We start from the raw sequence: 15,601 nt of genomic DNA on the forward strand, positions 1-15,601 counted from the left end.
AAACCTCTCACTGCAGAGCAGAAGAGGAGAGAGGCTGATTTTTAAACCTTTGCTGACAAAAATAAGATCAGTGGATAAGATGGGCTTCACATGTAAGTATTGGCCGATCGCGATACCCCAAAATTAAGGAAATCGGCACCCAGAAATCCACTGGCTCATAAATGTATCCTATATTGTATATGCATAGGATATAATGTAAACAGCACTATCAGAGATCCAATAAGTTTATAGCAGGTGTGCCAATGATTTAATATTCTAACTGTTGATTCCAGTCGGTCCACATTATTAGCAGAAATAGAGGGCCCCAAAACCAAATTTTGCTTAGGGCCCCAAGAAGGCTTGGGCCGGCCCTGGTTTCCAGAATTCTGATTCCAACATCTTCATTGTGGTCTCACCTTGTACCACCAGGCGTCCCAGTGCTGTGCGTCTCATTCTGGTACCAGGCCGATTGGCAGCACACACATAAACACCAGAGTGCTGGAGGGTCACATCTGAGATCATCAGGTTGCCTGTCCCGAGTACCTGTATACCCTCCACTCCAATAGAACGTCCATCTGACAGATACACACACACAGGGCGAAAGAAATGCTGTGTGAAACTACATTTAAAAAAAAGTGTTACTTAGCAGAATTCCTTCTTATGAATTCTGTCTGAGAAATCCCAAGGTACCTAGCCTGCTCCAAGAAACGATGGGCCGAGGGTTTCCTGTGGCGATGCACTCCAAAATAGCAGTCTGATGGACAGTGATGGTAAGATTCTGGGGCCCAGACAGGATGACTGGCTCCTTATAGATTCTAGGAGCTCCACCTTATGTTATTAGTTAGCAAAATAAACAAACATATATGAGCTAAGATAAAACACTGACACACAGTTGTATACTACTGTATGTAGTGTATATGAATGAGCTGGCAATATTGCAGTTATAGAATTGACAAGTTATCAATGGATTGTGACTGATGCACTCCACTGGGGTTATAATCCAGAATGTCAAACAAGTTTGATGTTCCAAATTGGATAAGTTTCCTGGTCAAATGTTTCAAGAAAGAAATCATTAACAAAACCTGAACCCCTGGGTTTCCTGATCTGCAAACGAGTAAAACATTATCAGTAGATAATATGTCAGAAAGAAAATCAGAGTAAATAGAAAAAATAAGTGCTTTTTCTTCAAGTTAATAACTCATCTGCATAATTATTGTCTGAGTGTCAAGGTAAGAACCAACAGGTATACTTTCACAAGCATTATTGCATTATTCCTTTCGCCATGATTCACTAGATCTATCTATCCACTATATAGATAGATAAACAGACAGACAGACAGACAGACAGACAGACAGACAGACAGACAGACAGACAGACAGACAGACAGACAGACAGACAGACAGACAGACAGACAGACAGACAGACAGACAGACAGACAGACAGACAGACAGACAGATAGATAGATAGATAGATAGATAGATAGATAGATAGATAGATAGATAGATAGATAGATAGATAGATAGATAGATAGATAGATAGATAGATAGGTATCTACCTACCTATCACAAGCGTTGTGTACGTACCCGTAACATTGAGTGTGGCCTCATGACTATAACGAGTGTTTGCAATATTGGTGGCCACACAGCGAAAAATCCCTGTGTCTGCCCTCCTTACACATGTTACTTGTAGGATACCCATTGGAAGTAGAGTGTACCTGGAGAGGAAGCCAAAAGATATAACAAACTGTTAATATCACTACTTCCAATTCAGAAACGTGAAAATAAAACTCTTGTAAGTTAATGCTGTTTTTTTAAAAGCATTTGATGAGAATCTGCCTATTCACATGTGAATCAAATCAGATATACATTTACATACACTAAATCAGTGTTTCTCAACCTTTTTTGGGCCAGCACCCCTCTGTCCATTATCCAGGTCCCTCACTGCCCCCCATCAAAGAATTTGTAGGCTACTTCGCCTACTTTGTATAAACTTTGAATAGTATTGTATTATTAATATTACTATCACTATTGTCGATGTTTTGAGTTTTAAGGTTGTTTCTGTATTTATAATCAAAAATAATTTCCAAGAGAACAAAAAAGCCATGTGAACAGAAATTATTTTTACAGGCATTTACAAAAAATGCAATGGATATTCAACTTAAAATTGGTAGGCCTATCAGCAGCCTATCAGAGAGGAAAAAAATATTCTTGTTCTGGGCCATTTTTGTTGTTAAATTTTTCACAACATAACCAGATAAAAGATGTACAACAATGCCTGTTTAAAGTTTAAACTATTTGCAAAAAGACTTATTGTTTTATTGTTGCTGTGCAACACTAGAGGGCTCCGTAGTCGGGAAGCGTATCGATGGAGAAAAGCAGACTGACGTAAACCTTTTAAAACAACGGAAAAAATCCCGGTATTCTGAAGATTAAAATTCAAAATTGCTGTGGTACTACAGTTTCATACCGGATCACTTTTAGCACCAACGTTAACTATATAAAATGAACGCTATGGGTATCACCCATAGAGAGATTTCTTTATTTAAATTGGTTAATTTTTCTGAGGGAAAAATTAACCAATTGTGATTTTACTCTTTACATGTTTATAAGAGCGACATTCCGTTGTCCTTCCATGGCAGCGTGCAGCATCCAGAAGATCAATAAAACATTTTTAATATAAGTTGCTGCTTTGACATGACTACAGCACTGCCAAAACATAGGTACAAAACCCCTCAATGAAACATAAAATATTTTAAAATCAAACACCAGACAAGTGAATCACAGCACCGTCATCAGCCGATGTAAAGCTGAACTGACGCGGTGAAGCTGCCAGTAAGCAGGAGCGCGGAGCTGCGCCAATAAGCTAACAGAAACACTGAAGCGAAGAAGAGCTACCGTCGATACAGTTGCAGCCAAGCATGTTTTAATGTTACACAACACCGTTTTAACAAGTTGTTCAAAGTCTAAACTGGTATTGTTGTCCATATAAGGTGTAAACTAGTTTACCTTCGAGCAAACGCCCCCCAAAGGAATCTCAGCGCCCCCCCTTTTGTAAAAATATCCGCCTGCGCCCCCTGCCGTCCTCTGAACGCCCCCCGGGGGTCGGTACCTCCCCCGTTGAGAAATGCTAGTTTAGTATTTTTGTTAGCAGCTAAAGCTAGCCAAGCAGGTGTAGCACAAGGTGTCGGATGGTTAACCGAACATTAAAACTGCCAGAAAAATCTGAAGGCCATTTGAGTTAATATTATTTAGCTAACTCAAAGCTGAGTTTTCTTGAAGTTTTTGGCTTTAGATGGCATAATGGGGAGAGTGGCTGTGTTGGACCTGTGGCTTGATCTTTTCGATCAAAGCTAAGCCAAAATATTTCTGTCTCTCTATATACACTAAATAATGACATATTGGCTGCCTTTTTTTTCTTCTTCAGTCATGTTGGTGACTGAAGGGTGTTATGACGACTTAAACACATTTCTTCAGAAAGGTTGGCACCACTTTTAATGCTATCCAGAATGTTTCTGTAAGCTGACTAATTTCTATACTACCTAATGATTATGTGATACTTAATGTCCGAGTTGTGTTCATGGTAATTATTTCTGAATTTTTTATTTTTTATGCTTTATCTTGTAGGTGGTGAAAATGCTCTCCAGGCTAAACCGGAGAGCAGAGTATTTTGAATAAATATGATGGTGACCGCACAGGTGGGTTTGTTTAGTTTTGCTCACTCTTCTCTTTAAAATATTTATTTATTATCCTAATGTTCCTAAAATGTGCTATACAAATGAACTTGAAACTTGATAGAAATAATATTGGTAATCATGACCCACCTGAAACAAGAGAAGTTTGGCATGATTTAATTTCAGACAGTGAGAAAAAATGTCTTTTTATTTGCAGTAAGTAAATAAATTTGTCTTCAACTGTATATATAGTTTTTCAATTGATTTTTTTAACCTTTGAAATAAATATAAAAGTAGCAGGATGATTTGCTTTTAAGTAATAAGTTAATGGAACTTATTAATTTTTTTTCTGAAGGTACAAGACAATGTTCTTTTCCTGTAGAAGATTTAATGCAAACTGCTGCATACTTGTGGTTGATTTTACCTGCTGTCAGAAGTGTTCAGTGGTTCTTTATCTTTTTCCCATGTTATGGTAGCCTCAGGAATACCATTTATTTGACACTGGAAGCGAGCAACTCCTCCTTCATTCACAGACATGGATACTGGATGAGTGTGGAACTTTGGAAGAGCTGCATGAATAAATACAGAAATAATAAAATAAACTGGCTTGCAGTAAGTTTTAATACATTTAAAATGATTCAGATTTTTTATTTTCATTCTAGAGAGATAGTTGAATACTTACATGCCAAATGAACCTTGGCCTTGCGGCTCACTAGCAAGCCATAACGATTTTGTGCAGCACAGTCATACTCGCCCATGTCTGCATCAGTCCCCTCTCTGCGTTTCTGGAATTTATGGATTAACAGTGTTCCATTTTCCAGTACCTGGACTCGTGGGTTGAAGGGTAAGGGCAACCCATTTTTACGCCATGTGATTGTAATCGGTTGCTCGCCTTGCACCTGGCAATCCAGCATGAGCGGTTGATCCCTTACTGCGATCACATCACTTGGTTCCAAAATGAAAGACAGTTCTGAGGCCAAACAACCTGCAGACAAAAAGAGAAAGGCAGGTAATAGGTAACAGATATTTAATTTATTTGTTAAAATATGTTTTCTTATTTATTCAGTTAAGCACGGTTAAACACTAACTTATACAATAGCTTCTGAAATCCCCAAAATGGGCAAAATGATGTATTATTCAAAAATGGTCAGTGAACAACTAACTAGCTTGCTGACTGATAGATGTTTGGGCTGACTTATAATGTATGCGCAGAATAAAACTTGCCATAAATAAGAATTATGGTGAATGCTGGTAAATCTAACTTAGTTTTCAGAGGCAAACAAGTCAAGCATCCGGTGAAGAGAATATTAACATCATGTTCAGGCTCCAGAAGAGAAAAAACGACTGAAAGTATTGCCAGGTCAAGATCGTAGACCCTCTATTGAAGGAGGGGCTACTGATGACAATAGCACTGTGACTGAATATTTGCACCCAACCCCCAGTAATCTTAGTTAAAAGTTCCCATCATCCACCATACACCCAGGGGCACCATCTGCCCCTTCTTTATAATTCCAGTCAACCCCTCCCGACTCTTCTCGTCCTTTCAGATTCATCTCTGAGGTGACTTTCCCATGCTACCAAATCTCTCATCCTCACCCTTGTCCTCTTTTCTCCATGATCATGGTGACACCCCCAGTCTTTTTTGGTGTTAATGTCCTCAAATGCAAAGAACCCCAACGCTTAACAAAAGATTCTCAGCCTCCCAGCTGTGAGGCACTAACAATCATCCTTGAACGTGAACTAGTGAGGGACATTCTCAATGTCGCTGTGGAGGTTTGAATTGTTCTTGTCTAAAACACACTGCAGTTTCTGGTTGTTTAGTCGTCATCGAGTATCTGGATCCTTGCTAATGCTTGGATTGTGGGGCCACTTCTCATATTGATCATGTTAATGATCATGTTAATGTAGTAAATAATGTATTATGTAGCAGTATAACATGAAAATATAATTGAGTCCGAGTTTTGCAAATTTTCATTTGTCAGTTATGACATCAATCCATTAACTAAATTCTACCTAATACATATACATAATTCACAAAGAGAAGTTTTTGCACTGCAACGGGCTAGCTGGGTATATAAAAAGTAGCCCTGAAAAAATACAGTTGTGTCCAAAATATATGACATTAATTCTATTCTGATAGAAAATAAGACAGGCATCTCTCACAGCATGATTAAACACTGTAAAAATGATCATCAATGCTAGAAAAAAATTGTTTTTTATTTCCCTTTTATTCAGCTCTGGAAGAAGCTAAATATTAGTGTTATGGCAAGGAGGGCTTTGCCAATGAATTGTAATTCATTGACAAAAAAAATCAATCCTGTATCTTGACTTTCTTTTGACTTTTAGTCAACAAAAACACCAGGGGAATGAATTTGTACTTGGTTTTGAGCAGGGTTTTGTTTATTAAGTTTTTGGCATTTTGTTTGAATGAAAATGAGAATTTGTTAAAAATAGTAATGCAATACAATACAGTACAATATTTTCTCAACCTCTAAAATAACTCTGATGTTCAGTGTCAACCTCAACAATTTCTCCTTTTTCCTGTCATCCTTTAGGGACACTTGCATGTACACATTCTGAGGTTCTAGGTTTTTTGCTTCTAAGATCTGCATACATATGACTATGATTAAATGTAATCACAGTCACGGGTTTGCTTCACAGCCCATTGACCTTTGTAGCAAGTCTTCCCCCTCTCACAACCCATCTTCTTGTCAGATCACTATCAATAAAAGCCACAAGAGTAGAAAAACCTTTTTTTTAAAAAAAGAATAAGGCCAAAAACTGATTAATTTGAATTGATCTTCATTTTACTTTATTTTTAAAGAATGCTGATTTCTCAGTTACTTTTCTGCTTGTAAATAAAGGCTTGCTAGTTAAAGAAAATCCAGTCAATAAGTAAGCATCTGCCTTTAATGAGTAGCCTCCCACTCTGCTGATACTGTTTGCCCTGGTCACCCTGGGGAAGCAGAGTCCCAGCCCTCATCCCTAGGAATAATTTCAGGCCTCTATGAGCAGATGGGGGCCGGGGATCAGATATAGTCAGAATTCCTTTTTTATTGCTGTTCGAAAATGTTTGCTATTGCTAGTATATATCTGTATTAGGTTGGGTCTCAGAAAATTCTACATTCTGAATAAGTCATATAAGATATCTAAGCAGGTTCATTCTAAAGGAAGCCATAACAATACCCTGCACATGTTTTTTCTTCAGGTTTACAGTTTTTAGCACAGGAATATGTGTCAGAATACATATTTGCATTGATATTTGCGTTTTTCACATACAGTACAGTTCCTGACTAATCCAAACACTTTAAATGTACAAGATTTATTGTAAAACTTCAAGATAACGGTCTTTGTTATCTTCCTGCCACCAACCCCCTACCCCCACCACTTTTGTCACTGGTATGAATAAAAGTATGTCAAGTGCATTAAAATTGTGGCTGGAGATGTTGGTTCAGAAAACACACTCCTTGCTGACAGCAGAGTCTTCCCCAACTCAGTCCCAAATAGATTAAAGCTAAAGTGCAGAATGGCCCCAAGTCATATCAGATGCTTCCCTCATGCTAGCCAGGTTCATTATTCCAGATTCCAAGAACCTACCGTTGTGCAGTGTTGCATATGAAGGGTAGGAGAGGATGGACACTAAGCCAGTAGAACAAGTTCAAGAAACAGTACAGGGTCTACAAGAAAGCACAGAGCAGCCTGTGCTTCTTGAGGAAGCTAAGATCATTCAAGGTTAGCAGCAAGATCCTGCAGATCTTCTATAAGTCTGTTGTTCAGAATAACATCTCTTCAGCCATCATCTGTTGGGGAGTGACAGAGCCAGAGATCTAAAAAGGCTCAGCAACTTAATTAAGAAGTCTGGTTCTGTTCTGGGAATGACTGGAACCTCTGGAGATGATGATGCAAAGAAATATTTTACATACAATCAAGAAAATTATGGGCAACCCCAAGCATTCTCTTCATGAAACTGTCACAGAAAAACAGGATGTCTTCAGCCAGCGCTTTCTTGAAATCTGTTGTAATAGAGATTGCTACAGGAGATCTTTCCTGCCCACAGTTGGCAGCATCGACAACTTGCTTAAAGAAGCAACCTTAAATTATTGAATTATAGCAACAGTTAATTTCCCTTCAGGACCAATAACGTATTTTTTAATTGAATTGAATTTCCATCCTGTGCCAGGAATCAGCTCCCCAACTGGTCCAAGTTCTGTACTGCCTTCTAAAATTAAGTCTGAAAATATTTTATCACCCAATTGTGGTAAACTGCTGGTTCTTTTATTTGGGCTTTAAGATTAATGAAGAGTTAAACTAAAAGAAACTACCAATCCAACAATACTACCACTGTTTTCTCCATCCATCCATCCATCCATCCATCCGTCTGTCCGTCCATCCATCCATCCATCCATCCATCCATCCATCCATCCATCCATCCATCCATCCATCCATCCATCCATCCATCCATCCATCCATTCATCCTTCTAACTTATCTGGCTCCTTTACATATGGAGGAGCAGCAATATACTGTATTTTCCGCACTATAAGGCGCACCTAAAAACCTTCAATTTTCTCAAAAGCCGAGAGTGCACCTTATAATCCGGTGCGACTTATATATGGACCAATATTGAGCCACAACAGGTCTCGCAACTACGGTAAGCAACCGCCGACTTCATGTTCCCCCATAGAAGAAGAAGAAGTGCGCGGTGCATGCTGGGTTTTGTGTAAAGACCCCAAAATGGCTCCTATTAAGAGACACGCTTACGACGCAGAGTTTAAGCTCAAGGCGATCAGTCACGCAGTAGAACACGGGAGTAGAGCAGCAGCGAGAGAATTTAACATGAACGAATCAATGGTTCGGAAGTGGATATATATTGTGATTGCACTAACGTTTGATTTACCGTAACAGTATCAGACTGTTTTTTACGTGTTTATTGAATTGAGGAAAAGTTCCCCTCCACTATATGTTATACCTTGCTGTTGTTAAAGGATAAACTGTGTCACGAAAATACCATGTCACTGACTTTACCTCGGGGAAAATAATAAAACAGCTGTTTATTCACTTTGGGAATGAACGGAGTTTTCAGAACACTGGTTTGTAATCTATTAATAAAGTTTGACTGACCTATCTGACTATTTTGTTGTCATTCCCTTTAGCGCAGTTCCATCTAATGGATGCATAACATAACCCCAGCCTCTACTGTAGCGTCTATTCTATGCGCCTTATAATGCGGTGCGCCTTATATATGAAAAAAGTTTTAAAATAGGCCATTCATTGAAGGTGCGCCTTATAATGCGGTGCGCATTATAGTGCGGAAAATGCTGTATATGAGAGTAGAATCTGTATATTGAGAACTTTACCTTTTGGCTTGGCTCTGTCTTCACTTAAAAATGTGCATCCATTCTGTTGGGTTTGGAATGTGTATATTCTATAGCTCTACATGAGGTTTTCTCTTAGACATCAAAGTGGATATTAAACCCTTTAAAATGTTACCCAAAGTTTGGATAAAAAAACATTACTTTTTCAGTTTAAAATACTCTCTAAAGCTTGTAGTCAAATGCAAAAGTTTCTTATCAAGGCATTCAATTAATTTCCTAAGCTCTTGTTTTCTTTTACAGATCGGGTCTTCAAATAGATTCATGATATTTTTTAATATAAGATGTAATACAGTTCAAAATTAGTGGTATATTTGTTAACATTTAAAATATTCAAGTGCACCTATGAATATCTAAGCATATGTGATTTAAAATTTACTGAGCACAACTTCTTCCAAGACCGGACTATTACTATAAGGAAGTTTTATTAAGGGATGGAAATGCCAAGGAACCTTGTCAATAGTATCTAGTGATTGGGACGACAGGACCCCTAGAGGTCACGAGGACACCATAGGTCAAGGCGAGATATGTAGATTGGGGAGGATGGGTGCATTTGTGTATTCTCCCCACCTTCTGCTGCCATTTGGAATCTGCTGGCCCTGAACTTCACATATCTACAATCCCCTCCTCCCAATAATGGGACTAAAAAAGAAAATGGGGGAGTTGGAGTCCCCTTTACTTCATGCTAATACTTCCTTTTCCTTCTTTGAATCCATTTCTGTATGATGTTGAACTTTTAGAGTACTTTAAAGATTTGAGCTTACAATGACAAATAAATGTAATCTTTCCCACTGGAACCTTTTTCAAAGGTTTAGGCTGCAGAAAGACAGGGTTGCTTAATCTAGCTTGCAACCCAGGACATACAAGTTCAAATTGTATATCCTGAATTTATTTTTCAAAAGTAAAGTACCACAACAACTGAGATGAGTGCAGTACTCATATAGGTTTAATCAGTCTTAAGATATTAAACCATTCTAATAATGAATGTCTTATGAATTTGCAGGACAATAAAGGTTGTTTCTATTCTTATAAATCTTATTTTATAATTGCTATGTATGTGAGTTGTATGAAAAATGTTTTCTATTCCAATTTGTTTTTCCACATTTGCAAAATCACCATGATTATTCTTCTTCACTTTGCTTTTCTAAGTCCGTATGAGCTGAGTTTTGATGCATTAGATAAAACAGGTATATTTCCAGATAAATATCAAGGTATCCAAATGACTGCAGCATTCTGCTTCATAAAATGTCCACTTAACAGCAAACCTTAGACTTTTACATCCACATTTTTACATACTCTTATTGAACACTCCACAGTGTTCTTATTGAACAATGTGTTTGGTTTTTAGCATAAAATCCCACCATCACCACCAGAGCAACTGCAGATCTTCATTCTGCATATTTTTGAAACAAGCACCAGTCATTGCCACAAAAACAGGTATGTACAACTGTCTCATGAACATACAGTTCAGGTTTTTAAGGCTCTACCTGATGTGGCCTGGAGTCAAAATAATAATAATAATTATTATTTTTTAAAATAAATTGTAATGAAATAAATCAACCTAAAAAAAATCAATCAATTAAAAACAACAACTTTCCATGACAGTTTAAACTTGATAAATAAGAAGCAATTTCATTTTGCTTTGAAAAATCCAAGTACAGCATTAGGATCTTCATGTATTAAACCAACCTTTACTTGGTTTAAATCTTCTTCACATTAACAAACCTCCAGATTGAGATGCTTGTCTCTTTTCTATTTCTCTGCAGGAAACATCAGCCACCACAGACCCTTTGTCCCTCTGTGACCAAAGGAGGTTTCTGCTGGGTTAACCAACAATAGATCCAAAACCTGATAGAGAGGGGTAGGACACAGCCATGGACAGCTGTAGGGGGATTACCCCATAAACACATATCCTTATTAAAGTCTCAGTCTGAGCACAGACAGGGGGCAGTGTTATGGAAATGATGGTGTCAAGGTCAAGTCACTAAGGTCTGAGGACTTTTAGGATTACTATTTTGTCCATACCCCCTCCAGACCCAGACTGCTCTGTTGACCCTACAAAAAAAAGCAAAGGTCAGAGGTTGGAACCATTTTCTGTGGTCTGAGTTGAAGACAGACCATCTGCACTTCTCTCGTACAAAAGCTGTCCCTTTTAAATTTCTTTCTTTTTTTTTTCTTCATCTATATGCAGAAACAAACTGCTTAAAAGCAAGAGGATAACATTTTCACTTTAGACTTTAAATGTGAAAAATATTTCAGAATCAGGGTAATACAGGAAAATTGCAACACAGAGAATATCACTTTTAAAGATCAATTCTACTTATTTGATGTTATCAAATTAGACAAGAAGTTATACTTGTTAGATATTTTTAAAGCTTGTGCACAGTCAAGATGAATGCTTTGAAAGTTAAGATTGGACGTTGTGAATTTAGCTGAGCTGATCCCCCCATTTTTTTAATTTTACCCCTAAAAATGATAGATGTAAATAAATAATATAACAGAATTCTATTTCTGTTAGATTAGGCAAAATTCATAATTGCATTCATGTTTGTAATGTCTACCATGGTATGCAACAGCATAGATAGCACAAACATTGATCTGTACTTACTTAAAGCTGACAGATATGTGGCAAGGAGAAGTTGTTTCATTTTGGTCCTTGTCTCTTCAGTCTCCTTTGCATTAAATTATATTGCCCATAAAACCACCAAAAATCCAAACTTAAAAAGTAATCCAAGTGGAAATTAAACTAATTATGCATTTACCAGTATATTCTTCTGTGTTAAAGCTATAGTTTTTGTTGTTTCCATTAAAGCATCACTGTTATGCTGGAGTTCAGCATTTAGCCCTTAGAAGGCTGCTGGCCATTTCCAAAGCTAGTCTGAGAGTAGAACAAGGAAAACACCTAAGCCAGGCCAGTGCTTATTATGTATTCAACTTCCAAGAAGCTCTCTGGCCAATGGTAGGTCTGTCCCCTATAAGCCAATCCCAGAGCTGTAGTGATCAAGGGGTGGTCCTTCAGAGACACCGAGGAAAAATTTATATCAATTTAAACAGGGAACTGTGGTCTGAGCTGGGAGCATCACTGAAATTCTAGTGTGATCCAGATTCAAAAAAGTGGTGTAATCAACCTTTATTGAAGTTTCACAAATCAGAAAAGTTTCACAAATCCCAAACATGGTTCTAAATTCTGATCCTAATATCCTATTAGAGCAGAATAATCCAATCCAGGTTTGAAGAGTCTAGGTCTTGTAGTTTTGAAATTAGAGCAGTTCTAGTGCGATCCAGATGCAAAAAAGGCTCTGAAATCACCCTTTATAGAAGTTTCACAAATCAGAAAAAGGTTTCACAAATAACATAATTTTAAATATTCTGTTAGTTGAGAATAATCTAGTCCATGTTTGAAGTGTCTATGTGTTGTAGTTTTGCCTTCAGGATTACATATCCTGAAGGCAAGAAAAGATTAGGTGGAATCACCTATTAGCTATTTTCCAAATCGGAACCTGGAATCGGAAACCAACTTCAGCTTCGTTTCAACCCCTAATATGTATGCATAATGAGGCCCCCTTAACATTTCTGCCTGCCCAGAACCGACCCTGAGGCTGCCTGTAGCGAACCTGGCATTTAGTTCCCCACTGGGGCAGCCTGAAAACTTAAGTCAGAAGTTTTCCCTGCAGCTGAATCACTTGGGTCTAGTGGTGAAGGGTTTACCCCCATACCCCCCCACCAATAAGACAATGAAAAATAGAAACATTTTCTTTTTTTTTTAAACATACATGTTTTTATTCAAAAAATATTCTTCCCCATAATTTGATAGAGGGCTCCTCTCCACACCATGGGCCTGAAGTCTTAACATGGAGGCAGAGGAACTGACAATCCTCAGTCATTAGACCGAGGGCAGCCAGACCAATTCATTTAAATCATATTGTTGAGGGACGCAAGCAGGCCTCCTGACAAAAAAAAAAAAAAAGAAAGGCTCTATGGGCATCAAGGATAATAATAATAATAAAAAGACATCTGCATCTGCATTTATTCCATAAATGTGCAACTTATACACATCATGACTCCTCTATTTAGAATAAACTTCCACATTCCCCACTTACCGTAAATTACTCTGTCATGTGGATTCAAGTTTTTTTGCCCACATACAGAACACAATCAGGAGAACAGAAAATCAGATAAATAAAGTTTATTTTGACAGTGATGAAATGTCAAATGGTGTGGCAAGGCCAGCCCAAGCCTCCATGGGGCCCAAACAGATTTGGGTTTGGGGCCCTCTAGTTCTTCTAACGATGTGGACTGGCTCCAATCAGCAGCCCGATCATTAGATCATTCACACACCTGCTATAAATTTATTGCATCTCTGGGGGTGCTGTTTACATTATCATTGTCAAATGTATAGCAGGATACATTTATTGGCCAACTGATTTATCAACCGGTTGATTTCTGGGCGCCGATTTCCTTAATTTTGGGGGATTGTGACTGGCCAATACTTACATGTGAAGCCCATCTTATCCCCTAATCTTATTTTGGTCAGCAAAAATTTAAAAATCAGTCTCTGTCCTCTGGTGCTCTACAGTGAGAGGTGTGACTGACAGACCGGCCCACCAGGTCAGGGCCGGCCTAAGCCTCCATAGGGCCCTAAGCAAAATTTGGTTTTGGGGGCCTCTATTTCTGCTAACAATGTGGACCGACTGGAATCAACAGTTAGAATATTAGATAATTCGCACACCTGCTATAAACTTATTGGATCTATAGGTGGATTTCTGGGTGCTTATTTCCTTCATTTTGTGGGATCGTGATCGGCCGATACTTACATGTGAAGTATCAGTGCATCTTATCCACTGATCTTATTTTTGTCAGCAAAGGTTTAAAAATCAGCCTATCTCCTCTTCTGCTCTGCAGTGAGAAGTTTGACTGACAGACCGTCCCACCAGGTCATGTCTAAACGTTTACAGTTAACAATATTCACCCCACTGTTGCCAGCTCAGCGACTTGCTTGCTATATTTAGCGACATTTCAGACAAAAAAAATTAGTATCGGCCAAAATCAAAATTGGTAGGTTAGGCTTTTTAAAGATCGGTAACAAGGGTTTAGCCAGAAAACTGCAATCAGTGCAGCCCTACACACATATTCATGACATTCTATGATTAAAATAATTTCTCTTAAGAGTAACTCCAATAGCTAAAAATTTAATGAAGGTAGCTATAAAACTTTACTATTAACAGCTTCACAAATCTTTTTTATAAACATTACATTACCAAGACATATTAAACATACCTTTATCTTGGTTTTTTTCTATTTTTCCTCTTTTCTTTCTCAGTGAAGGATAAGTCCTTTTTTGAGACATTGTTTTGCTTACTAATCTTCTGCCGGCTATGGGTCTGCACATTTGCAGTTAATAATATTCACCCCACTGTTGCCAACTTAGTGACTTTCTTGCTATATTTAGCGACATTTCAGACAAAAAAATTCATATCAGTCAAAGTCAAAATCATCAGATCAGGCTTTTTAAAGATCAGTGACCAGGGATCAGCCAGAAAACTGCAATCGGTGCGACCAAACCTAAGATGGAATACATACACACACATTCATGATATTCTTTGATTAAATAAATTTCTCTTAAGCGTTACTCCAGTAGCTAAAACTTTTGTTTATACCAGGTGAGTCTTTCTCCCCTGGAATGTGGATTAGTACCAAACTGATTTTGAGCCTTCAAATGATTTTAACAGCAGTTTCACATAACTTAGAAATTGATGTAAAAATAATGTTTGGTTTAGCCACAAAATGATAATGCTCAGCAGCAAACAACATATCCCCAACTACATCATAGCAGTTCTTCGATGTAGCAGATGTAGCCTGAAATAAAAACATACTAGACAATGTCAAACATTGAAAAGTTTAAATTATTGTTATCAAATATTGTCAAACATGTCGTTTTCAAGCCAAAAATACCTCAGAAATATACAGAGCCAACCATGAGAATCGACTCATTTAAAGTTCAAACTTAGTTTTCATACAATCACAAAATAGTTTCAAAGTGACAACACTATCACGGCTTCCTTTAGACGGGTTCTTTATTAAACGCCGTGAAAACTATAAAAATAAAACACAAAGCTTTAGATATAGATACATTTACAGACAGACAGGTGACACGTGCTTTAACAAGTTACCTCGTGGACGCCTGCCACTTCAGAGGTCTTTAACAGATTAAGTATTCGTCGTCCACTCTAAATTAAAATATAAAGTAATTTATACACCATAACTGATAAATTTAAAAAATATTACAAACATAATTACAAAATACCTTGACAGCTACAAGAGACACGAGGCTGCTGCACATAGCTCTGTTCCAGGTTTCTGTTTATTCTGTTTATTCAAGCCTCACAGCCTTTTACATATACGCAAATCTCGCGATAACTTTCAACAAAAAAATAGTTTGACACGAAATAAAATGCAATAATTTTACACAAATCTCAAAACGTGAACCAAACAACTTAAAATATATTATCCTAACTGTTAGAAATAAACATAAATTTTTTCCAAGAAATAAATTATTTTATTGACACTTACACAAAGACCTAC

General features: G+C 37.6%; 1 protein-coding gene across 1 annotated transcript in view; it reads right to left on the reverse strand.

The window, feature by feature from the left end:
* Nucleotides 1-11,667, reverse strand: part of LOC102226351 (immunoglobulin superfamily DCC subclass member 3-like) — a 31,707-nt gene extending 20,040 nt beyond the window's left edge. The window contains exons 1-7 of the mRNA XM_023345368.1: nucleotides 11,628-11,667; nucleotides 8,401-8,403; nucleotides 4,332-4,634; nucleotides 4,074-4,218; nucleotides 1,563-1,693; nucleotides 670-807; nucleotides 396-554 (exon numbers count right to left, since the gene is read on the reverse strand). Of these exons, the coding sequence (XP_023201136.1) occupies nucleotides 396-554; nucleotides 670-807; nucleotides 1,563-1,693; nucleotides 4,074-4,218; nucleotides 4,332-4,634; nucleotides 8,401-8,403; nucleotides 11,628-11,667 (919 nt within the window). The remainder of the gene's footprint in view (nucleotides 1-395; nucleotides 555-669; nucleotides 808-1,562; nucleotides 1,694-4,073; nucleotides 4,219-4,331; nucleotides 4,635-8,400; nucleotides 8,404-11,627) is intronic.
* Nucleotides 11,668-15,601: the final 3,934 nt, after the last annotated feature.

This window comes from Xiphophorus maculatus, chromosome 13, assembly GCF_002775205.1.
Source record: "Xiphophorus maculatus strain JP 163 A chromosome 13, X_maculatus-5.0-male, whole genome shotgun sequence".
In the NCBI taxonomy this organism is placed as follows: Eukaryota; Metazoa; Chordata; class Actinopteri; order Cyprinodontiformes; family Poeciliidae; genus Xiphophorus; species Xiphophorus maculatus.